We start from the raw sequence: 21,862 nt of genomic DNA on the forward strand, positions 1-21,862 counted from the left end.
CAACCCCTCCCAAGTGGGGTGCAGTTCCCTCTTGGTGTTTAGGGAGGTGGGTCGTTAAGGGGAGAAGAGTCTGGGTTCACTGTTCAACTGCAGTAGTGGAAGAGCCGGCCCAGTGGCTTGTCCGTGCAGGGCGCCGGCCTAGAGGGGCAGACGCAGTGCGTGGGCACCGCGTGGTGCAGCCCCATGTGCTGGGACAGGGCGCGGGCACGGGTGGGATTGCATGGTGCGGGCGCAGTGCGGGTGCCGGCGCGGGCGCGACGTGTGTGCGAGTGGAGCCGCGGTGCGGGTGCAGGGTGCGGGCGCAGTGCGCGTGCAGGCGCGGGCACTAGTGGGGGTACAAGGCGCGGGTGCGGTGTGTGTGCGGGTGCAGGCGTGTGTAGGGTGCGGGTGAGGCGCGTGCAAGGGGTGGCGGGCGGGGCGGGCGCGGCGGCGACAGCGGCGCCCGCGCCTCTGCGCGCGTAGGTGTGCGGCGCGCTCCTGGCGGGGACAGAGCGAGCAGATCTCGCGTGCGCTCGCCGCCCGGCGCAGCCCAGCCCGGCCCCGCCCGGCGCCGCGAGCCGAGGTGTCTCCCGCGCCCGCGCCCGTGTCGCCGCCGTGCCCGCGAGCGGGAGCCGGAGTCGCCGCCGCCCGAGCGCAGCCGAGCGCACGCCGAGCCCGATCGCCGCCGCCATGGCCACCACGGTGACCTGCACCCGTTTCACCGACGAGTACCAGCTCTACGAGGATATTGGCAAGTAAGAGCCTCGGCGCGCGCGGGCTGTCCGCAGACCCCGGGAGCAGGGACCCCATCGCCGCCGGCTCCGCGCGCACTGCGGCCCCGCGCGCCCCCGGCTCCTTCGGGCTGCGGGCCCAAGCTCAGTGCTCCGGGCCGCCCGGACCCCCGCGCCTCGGGTTCTGGGCCCCCCGCTGCCCCACCGCAGCGCGTACGGCCCTGCCCCGTGCCATAGCTTGGCGGGGACCGAGACTCGGGGATCTGGACTCGGCGTGGCGGGGGCGGCAGCAGGTGTCCCCCGAGCGCCGGGCAGACGTGACGCATTTGGCGGCGGGGAGGTCAGAGACAAGCGACACGCGGGGGCGGCTGCCAGGCCTAGAGTGCCCGAGGGGTCGGCCATGGCCCCAGGGGGTCGTCCCCGGTGTGGGCTCGCTGTCCTCACCCCCACCCGAGCGGCGGGCGGCAGCGGTGGCGGACCCGCTCCGCGCCTGCTCCTCGCGTGGCCCCATCTGCTCTGGGGGAGCAGCGTGGGAGCAGCTTCTGCCTTGGGTCCCTTGGGTAATCTGGGTTCTGGAGGATTTTCCCCCCAGATTTTTCTGGAAACAAGAATTTGGAGGGGGTGGACGAGGTCAGGGAGCCAGGATCAGGCCATGGGGTGGGGGTGAGAGAGTGAAGCCGGGAGCCAGTTGGGCCTCTGATTTCAGGGTCATCGAGGCAGACAGAGGTTGGCTTCTGGACCATTTTATTTTATGTTTTTTTTTTTCCTCCTGTGGTGGGAGGGCTGGGGGAGGGACTCTGAAGGCGTATTTCGGGTAGGGCCTCGTGGGGAACAGGTGCCCTGGCGCAAAGACGCTACTCCGCAGCATGAGCAATATGGGGGTGAAGCTGTGGGTTAAAAGCGTCCAGACCTGCCTTTGCCCCTAGGGTCGCCGAAACACCAAAGCCCCCCAGTGCCCTCATGTCAGGCCTGGAGCTTCCCTCTGTGATTTAAGGTGACTGCAGGGGCATCCTTAGGTGCTAGCTGCATAACTCCAGAGCTGGGTCCTCCTTCCCACTCCCTCTCCCCTCCCCCATCCCTCCTGCACCGTGGGGGCGCTGGCGAGATTTCCTCTTACACATCCAGCCGCAAATCCTTTTTTTTTTTTTCCCCTTTACTAAAAAAGCGTCTGAAAGCTTGTGGTGGGCGAGGGACGCTGATCATTGATAATTGTGGAGTGCCCAGCTGGAGGAGTGTGGGGGTGTGTGCATTCCCCACTTCTTCCTGCACGTGCCCAGAGGATTTGGGTCAGGCCTAGGGGGCGGGGGCGAGGAACCAAGTGGAGTGGCAGGAGGAAGCCTATGCCAGATTGCAAGGACCGAGGCTGGGTGGACCTGAACTACCATGCCAACACCCCTTCTCCGGCGCTGTGTTCCTCTCATGCTTGGAGTCATTGAAGAAGCTTCCAGTAGCCAGTGGGGGTTGTGCTCTGCGAGGAAGAGGTGATGATGGGCTGGGAGTCCTCAGGTGGAGGTGAGGCACCCTCGAGGTTATGGGGTGGGGGGCAGCCCTTCAGACCTTCTCGATGGTGCTTCGAAGAGGGCTCTTCCCAGCCAGTTGCCCATCTCCCCCCCAGCTCTGTCTTGTGCGGCCAGGGCAGGTGGCAGGAGTCAGAACAGAGCAGTGGGAAGTCTCTCCTTCGTAGGGAACCTTCTTGTCACCTTCCCTGTGCCCAGGAGCCCGTACCCCCACCCGGGGCCTCTTGGTATCTCCCGAGCAGTCTGTGTGAAGAGAGCGTACCCTCCAGATCACCTAGCTGGTCCTGTTTCTCCACCGTGGTGTGTGCGAGCTGTCCTGGGCTGAGCAGCAGCATAAGGTGGCCGCTGCCACCCCCGCTGAGGAGTGGAGGCTGAAGGGTGACATTTCCAGTAGACACAGGTGAGGACTGAGACCGCCAGCTCTCCCCTAGGCTCAGGAGAATGAGCATTCACCCAAGTGGGGGGACACCGCCATGCAGGTGCCAGGGTGAGACCCCAAAGTCTGGCGTGGAGGGGCCAGCTAGTCAGGAGTGGTCAGCTCAGCCTAGCATACCTTTGTAGAGACTGCTGGATGCCAGGCCCCAGGGATGGGCGAGGAGAGGGATGAAGGGGATGATAACCTCAGGATAAACTGTGGGAACTCAACGCTGCCCCCCCTCCCCAGTAGCCATGTTGGCCAGTTGTTGACGGTGCCTGCCTGGGGCACAGTTGGTGCTGCTTTACAGCCCCAGGTAGACACATCCAAGTTTATTTAAAGCTGTAGCTCCTGGCTTCCAGTCAGGAGATGCTGAGTTCCCTGCTTGGCCAAAGGGTTGGTTCCAGGCCCACAGCTGCTCTTGGTTGTCTGGTGGCAGCGCTGGGCTTCCCCCTCCCTTCCTGGCTCTCTCAGATCCGGATCTATCCTTCCTCAGGCCTGGGCAGCAGGTGGGCTGGCCGAGGGGAACGGCTCTCTGGGGCCCGGCCCACGAGACACCTCAGTGTGTGTCTTTCTTTGCAGCTGGTTCTTGCCTGATGGTTCATTTGCTGCTGGGCTGCAGACACCGTGAACCTGGGGCCCAGGGCAAGCACAGGGTAAAGTGGGGAAGCCCTCCATCCACATGGAGCAGCCTTAGGATATTTTCAAATCGGATGTCTTTTAAAAATCCAGAAACCCTAGAAACAATAAACATTGGTGCCTCTTTTACCCAGAACTGAAAGTTGTTCATCATTTTGTCTTAAAGCCTTATCTTAAAATTATAGCAAGTAATGTATGACAAATAAATATTAAATAGCCCATTTTCTTCTTCTGTCTTGGCTCAAACACTCCCCATTCCTCGCTGCATTCATGCAGAGACAAGGATTCCTATCAACATATGATCCTTCCCAGTTTTTATACCTTTATGTACAAATCCAGAACTTGTTTCCTCAGTCAGGATTGTCTTGTTGACAGGCCGTGACCATGGCCGCCACATGGTGATCATGGTGTGGTCACAGGTGATCACCATGTATCATCGGCTCTGCTCCTCACGTGACCAACACTGTGCACATGGTCGCTGGTGCAAGGGATGAGAGTTACTTTGGTGTTTGTCCCTGGTGGTGAGGGTTCCTGGCGAGGCTTTACCATGCCTTGCCATCCCCATTTCCGTGGGCTATGAGCCCGATGCACCAACCCTGCCTTTGGCAGGTAGGAAAGGATGATGGGTAGGAAGTGATTGCAAGTTCTGGATTAATGCATGTGAGTTTTCCACTTTAGAGGGTTGTTGTCTTCTTAAAATATAGGTGGTCTCCCTGGAGAAAAGTACTGCCATAAGTTTTGGATATAATTCCGGGGTTCATGGACACTCCTACTTTGGGGAGAGGGCATGGGGATCTCGGCCTATAGCTCAGTTCCTATTTAATGGTATTTTTATAACAGCGTCTGTGGTTACTACCTTGCCAAGCCTGGGCTGTGGAGACCACCCTTGACCTTCAGCCCAGAAGACTCCCACCATTCTTGGCCTCACCCCATAGGCCCAGACCTGACCTTAATGTGTCCTTGACTCCATCTCCTGCCCCCCATCAGCGTCCAGAGCAGGCTGGGGTGTGTGTGCACTGCCTGCTGTCAATGTTTCTTCTGATCTGCTCTGGGCTGCGGGTACTTAATAAACTTAGGACATCCAGGGCAGCTCAGCTCTGGACACTACCTTGTTCTGGGATTGAGTGCAGGAGGAATCTCGTGCTTTCTATTGTGTTTGCTTTCTCCCCACTACCCTGGAGGACCCCAGGCCCTTTCTGCCTCAGGGCCTTGGCTAGGGCTGCCCATCCGCTTGTCCCCATGGCTCCTTCTGTGCTGTCTTGTGTACCCTGGGCCTGGAGGACTTACTCATATGAAAGCAGGGACTGGGACTCCTGCCTGGGGGCTGAGTCTCAGGGCCTGGCCAGAGTGGGCTTCCCATCATCTGAGGGGAAGGGGTAATTGGACCTCTGGCCTTTGCCTGATGGCTTGCTCTTCAGAATGAGCCCTGGTCTTGATTCTCTAATATAGGGTAATTTAAAAAGAAATTGCACATGCTGGCTTTGCTGGCAAGATGCGCATTAAGGTGACGCTAGTTTAGTTACTATTTAATGGTATTTTTATACCATAACCTACTTTGCTGGGAGCTAAGAATACATCTGCATGCCTGCTGCCGGACTCTGTTCTGGTGACAGGTCCCTTGCACTCCTCTGGTGCTTATTATATTGACATGCTGCATCTGTGGGACAGGTATTGTGGTCATTCCAGGTTTACGGGGGAGATACTGAGGGGCACAGAGAAGTTCCATCTCTTCGTAAAGGCCAGGGTTTCCATCAAGGGGTTTGTTCTGAAATCCAGTTCTGCTCATCGGGGCTCAAGAAGCCACTCTGTTCTGTGCTTTGGAAGTGTTATCACTCAGCTGGCAGACTCTTGGCTAGCTTGTGGTCCCCTCAGACCCCAGGCTCCTGAGGACCATGACTGTCTTCCAGCCAGTGGCTTGTTACACTGTCTTTGTGCATTTCCAAACCCAGGGCCCTGTCCACATCTCCTTGGTGAAAATGTCACTTCTTCTTATCACCTCTCCCTGACAACCAACACCCTGACCCCATTTGAGACCAGCAAGACTTAGGATTTTATTTTACTCGTTAAACAAACTAGGGTAATATAGTCTTGTGATGAAAAAAATCAAGTAATACAGCAGTTATCCGCAGGAAAATGTGATCTTTGCTTTAACTCTCCGTCACCCCAGGAATCATGACCGTCACCGTAAGGGTATGTGTGTATGTACATACATAGCCACATCATGTATGTGATCTGAAAACAGGCAGGCTCGCCATGTATGTGGCTCTGTGTTTACCTTCACAACAACCCCTCATGTCAGAGAGTCAGCCCTGTGCCCCTGTGTTCACGTGTGCGCAGGAGCTTATGGAGGCCAGAAGTCGGGTGTCTTCCTCAGTCATTCTCTACCCTATTTCCTGACACAGGGTCTCTCCCTGGGGCCAGACTATGGGGCCAGTGGGCCTCAGGGACCCTCCTGTCTCCCCCCACCCCAGTGCTGGGAATAAGGTGCCTATAGCTAAATCCATCCTTCTCTGTGGGTGCTGGGGAGCTGAACTCGGCCCTCAGGCCTGTGTGGCATGCACTTTACCTACTGCCTGAGTCGTGTCCTGAGCCCCCTCACGTTAGAAAGTCTTTCCCGTGGTCACGAATTGTGCCTCTTCAGAAGAGAGATGGGTGTCCATCTATCAGCGATCTCCTTAAAATCCCAATTTGGCATCCATCCTCTGATACGTGATGGAAAATGAAAGGGCCCTGTATTTGAAGTCAGAGCCCAGTTGGTCTTTAGGAACATGGGGTGGTCATGAGGGAGGGGCTGTGTGCTCAGTGGAGCTCTGGGCTCTGGAAGGGAAATGCCCTCATGGATGCTTGTCAAAGTCAAGGTCATTGGTACTAAGGGAGATGGAGTTCCAGGTCTCCCTTGAAGGAGCCAAAGTATATATTCTGGTATTTTTTTTCTTTCTTTCTGAGACTTCCCAAAAGTGGAGGACAGTGAGATTAAGAGTCTGAATTGAGCCGGGCGGTGGTGGCGCACGCCTTTAATCCCAGCACTCGGGAGGCAGAGGCAGGCGGATCTCTGTGAGTTCGAGGCCAGCCTGGGCTACCAAGTGAGTCCCAGGAAAGGCGCAAAGCTACACAGAGAAACCCTGTCTCAAAAAACCAAAAAAAAAATTTTTTTTGAATTGAGCCACCATGAAACTCAGCAAGTAACTCATGCAGTAGGAAGGAATGAATGGAGATTCAAGCGCAGCTTCTGCCCCTAGGAGACCCCCTTCAGCTTGCATCTCCTGGTCCAGCAAGATCTGTGGCCTTGCTGGAAATTTTACAATACAGCTCTAAAACTAAACCCACTTTCCTAGCCCTTCTACAAACAAGACATCTGATTTGTTCTTTGTAAAGCGTCTGGTTTGTCCTTCTCTTTTTGAGACAGGGTCTCATGTAGCCCAGACCGGCCTTGAGCTGCAGCTGGTCCGGGATTCTTGATCCCCCTGTCTCCACCTCCTGAGTGCTGGGATTACAGGCTTGAGCCGTCACACCCAGCTTTGTGAAGCATCTTTTACAGTTGAAGTCACTTTGTTAGTGGCGAGACAGAATGCATTATGTATCAACTTGGTTTTTCAAGCATTATCATATGGGCATAGTACATACAAGCATATATTTTATGCATAGGAAAGACTGAATTTATTGGCTATAAAAATATCTTTTTTTCTGTCAAAGGTGGTGTTACCAGCTGTCTTAACTTGGGATGGCTTTTGTCTCCTGGGTTAGAGTCATAAACTTGATCAGGGCTCAGCTGCCCTTGGACAGGGTGCCTTAGTTTTGGCATGATGATCCCAAAACAACCAAACTGTGATTCTTTGTCAAGCCAGATACACATTTCTGTTGAATTCTAGAACAGATTGGTAAGAGCGAGGCAGTGATTTCAGATTGCATTATAGGAAAGATCCAGGTCCACAGTTGCACAGGGGTGGATGTTGAACCCCTCGGACATTGTCTTCCTGTTTTGTGAGTCGTACCTTAAGTCTCGAGTGGAGAGGTGGGCTCTCCTCCTGGGGAGATGCCAGCTGTTATGATGTGCCGACACATACACCAACCGTGCCTTTTGCAGCAAGGAGCCAGCATTCAATGGCTTAGGACCGCGCCTTGCACATAGTAGGTGTTCAGCAGTGGCCACTCAAGCCTTACTCTGTGACTGTTTCCCAGAACCACAACACAATCTCCCATTCAGGGTAGTACCCAGTCCTCGGGGGTACCCAGGTGGCTAGTCTACGTGATCTGCTAATTTTGCCACCTTGAGAGTGGCAACATGGCCCTCCAGCCCTCATAGGCTGGCCCAGTGGCCAGCCTGTAGGAGATTTGCATCCTTCCACTATCTTGTAACGGAATTGTTCCCATTATTTCTTGCACATTAAGGTAATTTGATACTCAGAGTCGGAAGGGTTTGCTCCAGATCATTTGTTAGGGGACTTGGGGGTCTAGTAGGAGCAAGGTCTGCTGAAGAAGATGACTGGGCCGTGGCTTTCCATCACTGGCCGTGTTTAAGCCTCACCCAGCCCACCTCATCAGACAAGAGGGGAGAAGCATGAGGAGGTTTGAAAACTTCCTGGGTGTCTCTGATGACCTTACCTGATCCCCTTGGTTCTTGAAAGCCTCACTAACTACATTTGGAATTCCTGTTGTTTTCTGTTAATGCACGATGACATGAACCCCTACTCTATACACGTTGTCTAGAATGGCACTATCTAGAATAACGTGGTCATACAGATTTAAAATTTTCCAGTACTTGAAAAAACCAAGAGAGAAACAGTAAATGAATTTTAATAACATATTTAACATATCATCTCAAATGTATTTCAACATGTAATCAATGAAAAATTATTCCATATTTTGAATTCCTTTTTGTATTCTGACTTGGAAACCTGCAGTGATTGTACACTCCCAACGTGTGTCTGTTCGGGCCACCCACAGTTCAGTTTCTGGTGTTAGCGTGACGGTAGTGGCCGTCAGACTGGAGGGTTTTGTTGTTTCTTTTGAGAGTAGTAGTTACAGTCTGCTCCCAATTCTCCCCCGTAGACCTGTTCATTCATTGTACAAACCTGATTGCATGTTCACCATCTGCCAGGATTCTCCTGGCTGCTCGGGAAGTAATAGTGAGCGAAACAGTCAAGGGTGCCTGCCTCCTGCTCGTGGGGAGACGCAGGTCAAAGACGTAAGAGCTAAAAAACATGAGCACCTGCTGGGGCAACAAGAGATGGGCACCTGCTGGGGCAACAAGAGATGGGCACCTGCTAGGGCAACAAGAGATGGGCACCTGCTAGGGCAACAAGAGATGGGCACCTGCTAGGGCAACAAGAGATGGGCACCTGCTGGGGCAACAAAGGTAGTAGGGCCAGGAAAGAAGTAATGCTGGGCTCTAATTGGTTCTGGAGGGACAGAGGTGACATCACTACCATCCCAACAGAAGGGATTACACAGAAATATGTGAACAGTTGTGTGCCAAATTAGATAACCTAGGTGAAATCAACAGACTCTTAGAAAGACACACACTCCTGGCTCAAGACGAACTAGGAAATCAGAGTGGACCTGTACTAGAGATTGTATTAGTAAATCACCACAGCCTCCATAGGCGGCTTCCCAGTTTACTTCAGGAATGACACTGGACCATGTTAATGTTCTAACGTTAGAAGGAATTAGACACTGATGCTAGAAGAAAACTACAGGTGGGTATCCTTTGTGAATAGAGATGCAAGCTGGGCGGTGGTGGCGAACACCTTTAATCCCAGCACTCGGGAGGCAGAGGCAGGTAGATCTCTGTGAGTTCGAGGCCAGCCTGGGCTACAGAGCAAGTTGCAGGAAAGGCACCAAGCTACACAGAGAAACCCTGTCTCGAAAATATATATATATATATATGCATATGTATGCAACTTCCTAAACAAATTAATAAAACTAACCTATCAATGCACAAATAGACTATACAATATGACAAGTAGGATTCATCCCCAAAATGGCAAACGCTGGTTAAACATTCAGAAAGAAATCTCTCTACCAGACAGTGTTGATAGAATAAAAAAAGAAACACTATGACCATCACAATGGATGCAGACAAAGCATTTGTATTAGTTACTTAAATTTTTTTTATGTGTGTTTGTGTGTGTAGTAGTGTGTGTGTGTACACACGTGTACATATGTGTGTAGTGTGGTATGCATAGATTCACGTACATGCTGGGGTCAAAGGTCGTTATCAGATATCTTCTTCAGCTGCCGTCCATCTTATTTTTGGGGACAGGGTCTCTCACTGAGTCTAGAGCTCATGCATTTCTAGACTGACTGGCCAAGGAGCTCGAGGAATCCACCTGTCTTGGCTCTTCCTCTTCTACTCCAGAGTTAGGGTTATGGACACACAACCTTGCCCAGCTTTTAAGTGGGTGCTTGAGATCTGCAATCAAGTCCTTATGTTTGCACTGTAGGTGCTTTTGCTAAGTCATTCCTCCGGCTGCTGCCATCCCTCTGGCCGCCATCCCTCCGTCCGCCGCCATCCCTCCGGCCGCCATCCCTCTGGCCGCCATCCCTCCGGCACTGCCATCCCTCCGGCCGCCATCCCTCCGGCAGCCATCCCTCAGGCCCCTCTGTTAGTTGTTTTCTCCCTGCTGGGCCAAAGTCCCCGATAGAAGTGACATGAGGAGGAAGGGCTGGTTTTGGCTCACAGTTCCAGGGGGGTTTCAGTTCATCACGTGGGGGCCGGTGTGTATGGGAGGTGGTACAGTGGTGTCGGGAGCAGGAAGGGGAGCTCCCATGTCTCCACAGGACCCAGAAGCAGAGCTAGGAGGAGCCAGCTCTGGGCTTTCACTCTCCAAGACCTGCCCCTAGCGCCTCACTCCTGCCAGCCAGGTGCCCCAGACTGTGCCACCAGCTGGGACCACGCCTTCAACACACGAACCTGAACGCTGAACGTGAAATGTGCATTCAAGCTGTATTAACGTTTGACAAAATCATAGTCTCTTTCTTGATTTAAAAAAACAAAAATATTGCAAACTGGAGTAGAAGGAATCTTCTTTAACTCGACAGAAGGTATTTATGAAAATCCACAGTGACATCACCATTTTTCATAGATCATAGTGATGAGGTTCTTGCCAGGGATATTTTTACAAGAAAAAAAATAATCAGATTGGAAAAAGTAGGTAAAGCTGTTTGCAGTTGATGTGATCTTGTACAAAATTTCAAAAAAAATCCATTAAAAACTGTTAGAAAAAAATGCAGCTAGTTTCAGGATACCGATACAAAAATCCATCGTAATTCATCACACTAGCAATGTTTAATCCCAAAATAGAGTTCAAAAAACAATTCCATGTACAATAACATCTAAAGGAATAAAATATAGTGCTAAGTTTTACAAAAGAGGAGTTGGGGGTAAGGTCATTGGTGCCTAAGGCCCTGGGTTCAATGCCCACTACCACATTAAAAAAAAATTAAAATAAAATAAAAAAGAGGAGAAGAATTTGCACATTGAAAACTACAAACCATGCCGAGAGCATGTAAAGACCAAAAGTAAATGGAGCAGCGCCCTGGTCATGGGTTAGCAGGCTTACGACTATTGAGGGCTACATCGCCACCTTTGCGTTCCTGAAACACGATACCCAAGGAGGCTGGTTCCTGGGAGACTGACTCCAGCCCAGTTCTCCAGAGGTTGCAGTGTCTGGGCCCTGGCCTGTTTGCTTCTGGGCTCATGCACGGTGAGGCCCACCGTCATGGCAGGTGCATCAGCTGGGACGAAGGGTTTTACCTCAGTGCCCACAGGAGGCAGGACGTGGACAGAAGGGCCGGAATTGCTTTTCCAGCCCTTACCTCTGTGACCTACTTCCTCCAACTAGAGCCCACTTTCTACCTTCTACCACCTTCCGGGGATGTGTTCATCTGAGTCCATCAGTGATTAAGGCCTCGGTGAGTTAGAGCCGCAGAACCCATCAGGTCCCCAAAGCCTGTCAGCCGCACCCAAGCCTTCACAGGGCCTGTCGGGAGAGATTTCAGATTCAAACTGCAGCAAGATGGTCCAAATTTAACTACAGTGCCTTTTTTGTTGTTGTTATTGTTTTCTTTTTTGTTCCTTGAGACAGGGTCTCACTATGTAGCTCTGGCTGTCCTGGAACTCACTCTATAGACCAGGCAGGCATTCAGTCACAGAAATCCACCTGCCTCTGCCTCCTGAGTACTGGGAATAAAGGCACACACCACTATGCCCAGCTTAACCATAGTTTCACTATAACACTTGAAATATTCTAGGGTCCTTCTTTTTACCAAACTTGACAAATTTGTCCTAAAATTTACATGGAAATTTGAGGGATCCAGAATAGCCAAAATGGCCAGGCGGTGGTGGTGCACACCTTTAATCTCAGCACTTGGGAGGCAGGGGCAGGCAGATCTCTGTGAATTCAAGGCCAGCCTGGTCTACAGAGCGAGATCCAGGACAGTCAGGGACACACAGAGAAACCTTTTGTTGAAAAACAAACAAAAAAACAGAATAGCCAATAAAATTTTTTTCTAATAAAAAAAAAAAAACTTGGAGGATCCAGTATCTTGGTTTCAAAACTAAACAGATAAGAGCAATCAGGACATTGTAGCATTGGCAGAAAGATAATGCAAGATTAGTGAATCCAAATTGAGTGCCTGGAGTAGACCTGTACCTGTGTGCTCAGTTTGTGTTTGGTTGGTTGTTTTTGCTCCTGCTTCGGATTGAACACAGGACCTTGTGAATTCAAGTCAACTGCTGAGCTAGCTCCCTGCCCATCAGTCAGTCGATGCTTGACAAGGGTACCCGGACAGTTCAGTGGGGGAAAGAATAATGGTTCATTCAACAAAGGGACAATTGGGTCATTGTTCACTGTGGTGGGACACGTCTATAAATCCCATCGCTGACAAGGCCGAGGCAGGATTGCATGTAACAAGACTGGGCTTCAGAACAAACCAACCGTCAGTGGACAAACGCAAAAGAATGAAGTTGAACCTGACCTATGCAAAGTGATCTCAAGATGGGTCGTAGATTAAAGTGTAGGAGCTAAAACCATAAAGTGCTTAGATGGAAAAGGAGCGAGCGTGTGGCCTTGAATTAGGCGATGGTTGTTTAGCTGTGACACTAAAATATAATCAACAAAAGAAAAACAGGTAAATTGGACTTCATCAACATTAAAACTTCTGTGTTTCCAAGGATATGAATAAAGAAGACAGCTGATAGATGGCAGAACTGATTTGAAAACCATGCATGTAAGAGTTTGTGTTCTCAATACTCTGAGCTCTCAATATGAATAGCCCAGTTTTTAAAATGGCCAGAGTGGGCTGGTTCAGGTGGTGAACTGTGGCTGCCTTGCAAGAAAGAGGAAGTGAGTTTTATCCCCAGAACCCAGGTTTTACAGAAACACACAGCTCGGCAGGGACAGGGGTTCTCTGGAGCCCACTGGCCAGCCAGCCTCACCATCATGGTGAGCTACATGCCAAAAAGAGGCTGTGTCGGGGGTGGGGGGTGGGGGGGAGTAGATGGCACCTGAGGGAACTCAAAGTTTTCCTCTGGTTTCCACGTGCACATGAACCCTTCACACACAAGTGGCTAGAAGACCCATCTCTCATCCAGCCAGGATCCTGAAAGGCAGCCAGTACCCACTGGCTCTGGCCTGCATCTCACTGGTCCTCAGTTGAAGTGGGAAGAAAGGGTATGGGATGATGGCCGTGGGTAGAACTGAAAGTGATGAAATGTGAAACTTCGATCGTGGTAATGGATGCCCACCTATGTGAATACATTACAAGCCATTAGGTCATACACTCTAACTGGGTGAGCTGCCCTGTGAATTATACCTCAAGAGGCCCCAGGGCCTGCCTTAATATGCAGACTTTCCAGAGGGGAGATGTGGAAGGACCAGCTCTGTCAAGCCAGCTTCCGCTGGGAAGCCTCCACAGACCACTCGGTGAGAAACACTCTTGTTACCAGAGCACCTGACAGGTGCCTGGTGACCGCGTCTCTAAACTTAGCTGTTCCTTGGGCCTCTGCCTGATGTGAGCTCAGACTGGAGCTCAGGCTCCAGGCACAGCAGAGTCAGGTTCCCACTAGGTGAGAAGTGTCTAGGACCTGGGATCCCCTCGGGGCAAAGCCAGAGCGGCAAATGCTCTAGTGACTATGGAAGACACACGCCACACCCGTCCTTTCTAGAGACGGGGGTGAGGACAAGTCTGCCTGGCTCCATTCGCTTCCAGAACTGTCCTTGAAGGCTCTGCTTCCACTGTGGCCTCACCTGATTCTCTTTCCGTACGTAGTATCGTCCCATTTATACTCCAGCATGAGCTGGCACGCGGAGTCCTTGTGACCCCACCAGCATCCACTTTTCTTTTAGGGAGGTGTGGCCCACGGAACAGCAGTGCAGTTCCCTCTGTGGTGGGCCTCCCAGGACACACAGGTGGTTGGCCTGGAAGTCCACTGAGGATCAGTGAGATGTGGACCAGAGCTAGTGGGCACTGTCGGCCGTTCAGGACCCTGGCTGGGTGGCAGGACGGGAGGTGGGTTCCCCTGGGCTGCATGCCTGGGGTCAGTGAGAACGTGGTGTCATCAGGCCACCATGGACTGGATATACACTTGACTCAACGGGTCTCATCCCGTCCCCAGAGACTAACATGGCTCAGTCACTCTGCTCTCTTGCAGAGATGAAGACCCCACCAGCCCAGGGCCCTCTGTTTCTTTCCCTTTCTCCTTATCTCCTTGTCACAACAGCCCCCGGGACTGGGGGGAGAATATCTTTCACTCACAAGTCCTGCCCAGATCCATGGTTTTGGTCCCCCCCCCCCCCCCCCCCGCCCATTCCTCTGCAGGCTCAGGTTCTTTACACTGACCGGCACCCATCTTTGCCAGCGGCAGACATGACAGATAACTTGTCTTGTTCGGAGGGTCTCTGTCCCTTTCTCTGTGGCACGGTACCCTCTCAGGTGCTGGAGCTGGGGAGGGGCAGAGGCTGCCTGTTCTGGGTGTGGCTTCCAGGGCCTATGCGGAAAGCTTATCCCATCCCCGTTGGCTTTTAGTTCAGTGTTTACTGCCTGGAAGCATTATAGGACCTGCTCCCTCCACCCCATCTTTAGTATTTATCACCAGAGGCTAAGGTTTGATTGGTCACACAGTATTGTAGGCTTCTTTTTAGATCCATATTTTAAGAGCTGGGGGTGTAGCTCAGTGGTGGACACTTTCTTGATGCGTGAGGCTCTGGATTCCACCCCAGCACCACACAACCAAAACAGAACATTTTAAAGGTAGTGTTTCAAGTGCCCGCTTATTTCTTTTATTTAATTTTTTTAAATTTTCACTGATTTTTAAAATGTTTTAATTATTAACTAATTAGTTTTATTTATCTCCGTGTATGTGTTTTGCCTGCGTATGTGTCTGTGCGTCACTTGTGTGCAGTGCCGTGTGCAGGGGCTGGGGAGGGGGCAGAAGAGGACACTGGATCCCCCAGAAGTGGAGTTACAGATGGTTGTGAGCCACCATGTGGGAGCTGGGACTCAAACCCAGGTCCTCTGGAAGAGAAGCCAGAGCTCTGAACCAGTGAGCCGTCTCTCCAGCCCCTTTTCATTATCTCTTAAAGATTTCCAGACACAGCCACATATACCACCGGAACATCTCTTTCTTTCCTGTGGTAAACCCCACACGAGACTTAGCATTTGGTGGCTCACACATGCGGACGGATGGTAGCATCAACAACACTCACTGCTGTATGACAGTCACACTCGCTCACTCCCCCACCGCCCCTGCCTTGAACACAGAGAAACCCTGTCTCCAAAACAAAACAGTCAAACAAGAAAAGTGAAATGGGATTGATCTGAAGTGTAACAGATCCCTAGTCGTGAGAACTTTAAATGACGCACGCCTTGCAGGGGAGAGGGACAGAGTAGACACTCAGTGAGTTGGGAGGCTGTGTGTTCTCAGTGTAGCTGCTGTTCAGACAGCGCCCAGGGTTCTTGAGATCCCTGCTCAGACTAGGAATGTCATGTCTCCTCGCCTGTCCTTCATGAGCCAACACGGCCTTGGCTGTCACTGTTCAAAGGTAATTTCAGACCCTCTGGGGTTTGATGCAATTCTTGTCTCTGCGTGGTGACTTCCCACTGTCCCTTCCCGGGCACAGTGACCAGCAGCCTCTGCCAGGAGGATGTGGCAGGCTCTGGAGTGATGCCTTTGAAGGTGGTGGTGTGGCTGCTGCCAGTGGCCTTCTGTGGGAGTTGCTGCTGGGCTGCTTCTCCTTCAGCTCACGATTTGGGACAGTGTCTTCCTCGTTGGCACACATTCAGATGTCCCACAGATGTCTCAATGTCACAGGCTGCCATCCAAGGTGACCCCTTCCTGCTGGCATGCTCTAAGGCCACACAGGGGAGACTGAAGTTGTCAAGCGGGGCCGGGGAGTCGTCATACAGTACAGACTGTCTCGGCATCCTTGTCCTGACTCCTGCCTGTGCTCTCACCCTGAGGCCAGATGACTCCTCTGCATCTGGAGATGTCTTGTGTTCTTTCAGGACCGTCTACACATTGTATGATGGAGCCAGAGCTCAGACATCCAGGACAGGCCCCGAGGGTGAAGTGCAGCTCCCAGGGTCCAGAGAGCTTAGGTTCTGGACCGTCTGAGCACAGTGATTTTGAAGTTGTCCCTGCCCTGCCAGTAGCCCGGCCTTGACCTGAGAGCCCTCCTACAGCTAGGCAGCCTTCTCAAAGGAGGACCCCATCTGGTTGGAGGACCCCATCTGGTTGAAGTAAGACCCCTCTTTCAGAGCTGGTCTGGTGCCTGGCTGCTCTTTGGGACAGTGCCTGGTGCTAAGGTGGTACTTTGAGGACCTCGGGGTCGTCGTCGTCGTCGTCGTCGTCGTCGTGGGTGCCTGGCATATAAATAAAGCGGACAGGGATTTGGGCTGAGGACACAGCCACCCTTTGCAGAGGACCATCAATACCCGAGTGCCGTCCATGCCTGCTGTACCCTTCTGGCCCAGCCCAGCCTGGCAGGCAACAAGGACAGACCAGCATGGACAGATGCCTGGGAAGAGATGGCCACTCAGTCCTTGGCTTCGCAGCAGGGAGTGTTGAGAGACTGGAAAAGCGCTGTGTGTTCAGGCCTGTTGCTAGGCAAAGTGCCTTCTGTAGGCACCGCACAGATGGTCTGGGTGTCAGTGGTCACCTTTCTGCACAGGATTAGGACACAGGCCATGTCTGGGGCCCACACAGTCCTTTCTTTGTAGTCTTCCGCCCACCTTCGTCCCCTCTAAAGATGGGGTGACCTTGTCCTGCCCCAGGCGTCCCAACAGAGGGGGTAACAACAGGAGAGTCCTGAAGGTAGGCACTGGGGGGAAGAGCCTGTCCTGTGACACTCCAGTGTCAGATCCCCTGACAGGCAGAGGTGGCTGCACATTTGGACTCTGGAGACCTAGAGAAGATACAGTTCTGCCCTCAAAGTGCCCGTCCTCATGTTTGGGACAGAAGACTGTGCTCTGGACCAAATCCTCTCAAGCACTGTCTATCTATGTCACGGAGACCGTGGCACACACAGTACTGGTACTGAAGGGGATGAACAGGTGGTTTCCCTCACATAAAGAACAGCTAAGGAGTCAGTAAGAAAATAGCCAGCCCTCCAACTGATGAATGGACGAAGCAGGCAGTGGACACAAAATAAGCAAAGGTTTGTGTTTGTAAAACCAGGAAATGAAACAAGAGCCAGCTCCTGTCCGTCTTCCAGGTCCTCAGAAGTCCGTGTGATGATAAGCCACCTTGCCCAGACACAAGCTCAGCTCTCCTGCGGATGAGGACCACGGCTCAGGCTGCAGGCCTATAAGCACCAGGCCTGGGGGTGGGTCGGCCTTCGATGTGCCTAAAGGCCTCATGATGTGGGCAGTTAAGGAATGTCAAAGATGTGGCTGAGCCGGAGGGCCTGGCCCTAGTGCCGAAAGCCGGACAGTGCTAACAATGTGGGGATTCCAGCACCGAGTCCCACCACCCTCCTCTCTGCTCTCACCCTTCCCCCTGACCCTCCCCTTCCTCTGCTTCCCCTCTCCCCTGCCTACCGTCTTCTCCTTCTGTAGAGCAGGGCGTGTGTGTGTGTGTGTGTGTGTGTGTGTGTGTGTGTGTGTGTGTGTTAGGAGTGTCACGGTCAAGACCTCACCCAGGTGCTCAGTGTAAGGCATGTCTTGTCACACTCTGTCCCCCAGGACCCTGAAGTATCATCTCCTAACGCTGTGTGGGTTCTTGTCACTCAAGTGCTGACATTTCCATGTGTGGCCAGTGCATCGGCGCTGTCCTGTGGCTGGCACTTCTCTGTGTTTGGTTTTTAAAATCCTTCTCCGTATCCTAGAAAAATATTTTTTGTCACTTTGTAATTCCATTTTGAGGCAGGCTCTTACTATGTGGCCCAGACTGGCCTCAAACTCGGAATTTCCCTATCTTCTCCAGCCCAGAAAAGAAAAAGGAAAGGTTTTTGTTGTTGTTGCCAATAATGTTTTGTTTTGTTTTATTAACCAGGCTTCATTTTTAAAGTAATTTTATGCTTACAGGGACAGAAAGCATAGGGCTCCCTTCTGTCCCTCCCCCACCCCTGTATTAGTAGCTTTTCTCATGGCTGTGACCACACACTGACGAGAAACTTAGAGAGGGAGACTTTGTTTGGGTTCCCGGTTTAAGGGGAAAGCCTACCTGTGCCGGGCAGGTTTGGGACGGGAGCAGAGGCAGCCGGTCACATCACATCCGGTCAGGAAACAGAAGACCATCTCAAGATACCCTGAAGTCTCACAGCCAAATCATGACGCTTTTACAGCCACCACCTGGGGACCGAGTGGTCAAACACGTGAGCCTGTGAGGGTTTTTCATATTCTGACCATAACACCTGTCCATCCTGTATTCTAATTTTTTTAAAAGACTCGTCTGTTTTGGGCATGTTATGTGTATGTATGTTTTGCCTGTATGTAAGTAAGCACCACGTGTGTGTAGTACCTGAGGATTCCAGAAGAGGACATCGTATCCCCTGGAGTTGGAGTTACAGGAGCGTCTGTGTTCAGGGTCTATAACTTTGCAGCTAATTAGAACACATCACAGGGAATGTAGTTGCTGATTCAGGTGGCAGGGTAGTTTTAATTATGTAGGAAACCAACAACTGCCCTCTGAAGTGCAGGGCTTTTAATCCCAGCACACGGGAGGTAGAGGCAGGAGGATCTCTGTGAGTTCGAGGCCAGCCTGGTCCAGATGGAGTTCCAGGCCAGCCACAGCTACTGTCTAAGTATGAAGAAGATCTGTGTCTAGATTCCTTTCCATCTGGATGTTCACTCATGCCAGCACAATTGTTGACAAGACCCCCTTTCTCTCCACCGGGTCTCCGGGGACCTGGAACTGTGTTCTTTCCTTTCAGTGTTGTCTTGGCCATTCTATATCTTTTTCTTTCCCACATCAGCTTTAGAGTAAGTTTGTCTATGTCCACAGAATATCTTGTTGGGCTCGTCTTTCACCTGTAGATGAAGCTGGGAAGAGCTCAGCTCATAAACTGAGTCAGCCTATCCATGACAGTTTAACATTCCTCAGTCAGTTCCGTCTTCCATTTTTTTTTCATCCAAATTTCAGCTCTTTCCCTATTAGATCCTGTGCATGTTTTGCCAGAGATACGCCCACTTACTTCACTTTTTGTGGTGCTGACGTAAATGCTATTATATTTCAGGTTTCAAATTCCAATTGCTTATAAGACAACAGTTGATTTTTAAATATCAACCTAATAACCTCCCGCCCTTCTGTACCACTTGTGATTAGGTTTTTGTTGGTTGGAGGGGGTTTCTCCGTAGATGCGTCATTTCTAAGCAAAGATGGTTATATTTTCCCATTCCCAGTGGTATGATCTGTATTTCCTTTTCTTTGTCTTACTTGCATTAGCTGGGACTTTCCAGTACGATGGCGGATCATAATGGGAAAGGAGACAGCCTTGCTTTCTTCTGGTCTTGTGGGATGGTATCTAGATTTAAGTGTGAAAGAAACTGTAGGTCTTTGTCAATTCTTTTTATCAAGTTGTGGACATTCTTCTGTATTCCTAGTTTACTGAGGGTGTTGTGTGTGTGTGTGAATGTGTGTGCTGTAATGAGCGTTGGATTTTATTAAATACTCTTTTTGCTACCTGTATGGTCACATTATTTTTCATCTTTAATTTGTTGATGGCATGATTATATTGATTTTGAACGTGAGCCAGCCTTGTATACCAAGGGAGAGTTCCATTGGCTTCAACTTAGAAATCTCTGTGGAGGATTTTTGCATCTAGTTTATGAAAAATCTCCACCACGGATTTCTGTTGTGTGATATTTGGTTTGTGTTCTGACAAATAAAGCTTGCCTGGAGATCAGAGGGCAGAGCTAGCCACTAGTTAACCATAGAGGCCAGGCAGTGGTGGCTCACACCTTTAGTCCCAGCACTTGGGAGAAGGAAGCAGGAAGATCGGGAGTTCAAGGCTACCCTGGGCTACATGAGATTGAACCAGTCTAAAAGAAAAACAGCTGGGTGGGCATTGGTGGCTCACACCTTTAACCCCAGCGCTTGGGAGGTGGAGACAGGAATATAAGGTGGGTGGTGACAGGATCTCGGCCCCCATTTGGCCTGAGGATTTGTAGAGGTAAGAAGTCTCTAGTGGCTGCTGCTCTGCTTTCTCGGATCTTTCAGCTTTCACGCTCAATATCTGACTCCGGGTTTTTATTGTTAAGACTAATTAGAATCACACTTTCAATTTCCTTCCTATAATATTCACTTAGGTATTAGTGAAATTGGTTGGCTAAAATGAGTTAAGTACTCCTTTTGCTTTTATTTTCCAGAAGAGAATTGGTACACTTTCCTTTTGTTTGTTTTGTTTTGAGACAGGGTCTCACTATAGAGCCCTGGCTGGCCTGCAACTCTTTATGTAGGCGAGGCTGGCCATGAGCTCATGAAGATCCACCTGCCTCTGCCTCCCAAGGGCAGGGATTAGAGATGTGTGCTACCATGTCCAGCTTGTTACACATTCTTAAATTCTGATAGAACCCACAAATCAGAGCATGGTTCTCTCTGCTTGGGAAAGCTGTCGGTTACTCATTGCATTCTTGAGAGACCTTGACCTGGTCAGAGAAGCTCTCTCTCGTGCTTTGTTTTTTGAGACAGTCTTCCAGTGGAGCCCACACTGGCCTTGAACTTGAGATCCTTCTTGCCTCCCGAGTGGTAGAACCACAGGCATGTGCTGGCATGGTGTGACTGCGGATGGATGATGTCTTTCTAGGAGTTGTTCCATCGCATTTTGTTTGTCAAACTATGGCCACAGGTCTGTCCTCATGGCCCCTCCTCATCCTTCCAGTGTCCGTGGGCTCAGTGATGATGGTCCTGCCTTCATCTCTGTGGTGCTGTGTCTTCTCTCCTCATCCCGCTCTTGCGTTCTGCTCTCTTTCTCCTCTGGATCTCACACTCTAGCGTGGCCAGTGGCTTTTCACCCGCATCGATCTTTTCAAAGCTTTTGGCTTTGTTGATTTTCTGCATTGATTTCCTGTCTACAGTTTCACTGATTTCTGCTCTAGTTTTTAGTTTTCTTCTGCCTGTTTTCCATTTCATCCCCTCTCCTGTTCATTTTTATTTATCTATTTCTGTGTGTATGAATGTTTTGCCTGCCTGTGTACGTGTGCAACACATGTGTGCCTGGTGCCCACGGCAGTTAGAAGAGGGCTTCAGTCCCCCCTCCCCCAACTGGAGTTAGGGACGGCTGTGCATCGCCATGTGGGTACCCAGAATTGAACCTGGGTTCTCTGCAAGAGCAGCGGGTGTTCTTAACCACTGAGCCATCTCTTCCGTCCCTCTTTCTCATTTCCTAAGAAGTGGCTCAGGTTACTGATTTTTAGATTTTTTTTCTTTTCTAAATATATGCATTTTATGACATAAAATTTCCTCTGAGTTCCACTCTAACTGCATTTGGCAGTTTTTGATGAGGTCTACTTTCATTTTTTTAATCAAAATATCTTTTAAATTTTTCCTTCAGCCCCTTTCTTTGATCCTTATAAAATTTAGAAACATGGCATTTAATAACGATGTGTTGGGATTTTTCAAGCTTTCTGTAATTTATTCCAGTTTGGATCCACCATAGCCCAAACACATGGTTTGATTTCTGTTCTTTTCAACTCAAAGTGTGTTTATGGCCCAGCACAGGGTCTATCTCAGTGAACATTTGCTGTGAGTTTGGGGATGGAGGGTAGATCTGCTGTTTCTAGACCTCCTCCATGTCCAGATGAGTAATGGTTCCTGAGTTTCTGCCTGCTAGATCTTTCCATTTCTGTATGTATAGGTGTGTGCACATACATATGTTCATATGTGTGCAGGCACACACCCATGTGTGTGTGAGGCCAGAGAACTACCTCAGATGTTTGCTCCTCAGGTGCCACCCAGACTCACACTGGCCTGGAATTTGACTAGTAGGCTAAGCGGGCAACCCCGCCCCCACCCCGCCCAGTCCACCCGTCTTCGCCTTCCAAACGCTGGTGTGTGAGTGTGTGCCACCCCTCCTGGCACTTTTTATGTGGGTTCTGGGGCTCAGACTCAGGTCTTTGGGTTTCTGCGGCAGCCATCGCCC

At 51.0% G+C, this 21,862-nt stretch overlaps 1 protein-coding gene across 11 annotated transcripts in view; it reads left to right on the plus strand.

Moving 5' to 3' along the window:
- Positions 1–566: 566 nt before the first annotated feature.
- The window catches only part of Camk2b (calcium/calmodulin dependent protein kinase II beta), a 90,782-nt gene continuing 69,486 nt past the window's right edge, over positions 567–21,862 (plus strand). For 4 of the 11 annotated variants that reach the window (XM_028870577.2, XM_028870578.2, XM_028870579.2 and 1 more), the window contains exon 1: positions 570–734. In XM_028870577.2, coding sequence (XP_028726410.1) covers positions 670–734 — 65 coding nt within the window. In that variant the 5' untranslated portion in view covers positions 570–669. Of the gene's footprint in view, positions 735–21,862 lie in introns of all 11 variants that reach the window. The other 7 variants (XM_037208092.1, XM_037208091.1, XM_037208093.1 and 4 more) reach the window with 3 other exon arrangements.

The sequence above is a fragment of the Peromyscus leucopus genome, chromosome 7 (genome assembly GCF_004664715.2).
Source record: "Peromyscus leucopus breed LL Stock chromosome 7, UCI_PerLeu_2.1, whole genome shotgun sequence".
Classification (NCBI taxonomy): Eukaryota; Metazoa; Chordata; class Mammalia; order Rodentia; family Cricetidae; genus Peromyscus; species Peromyscus leucopus.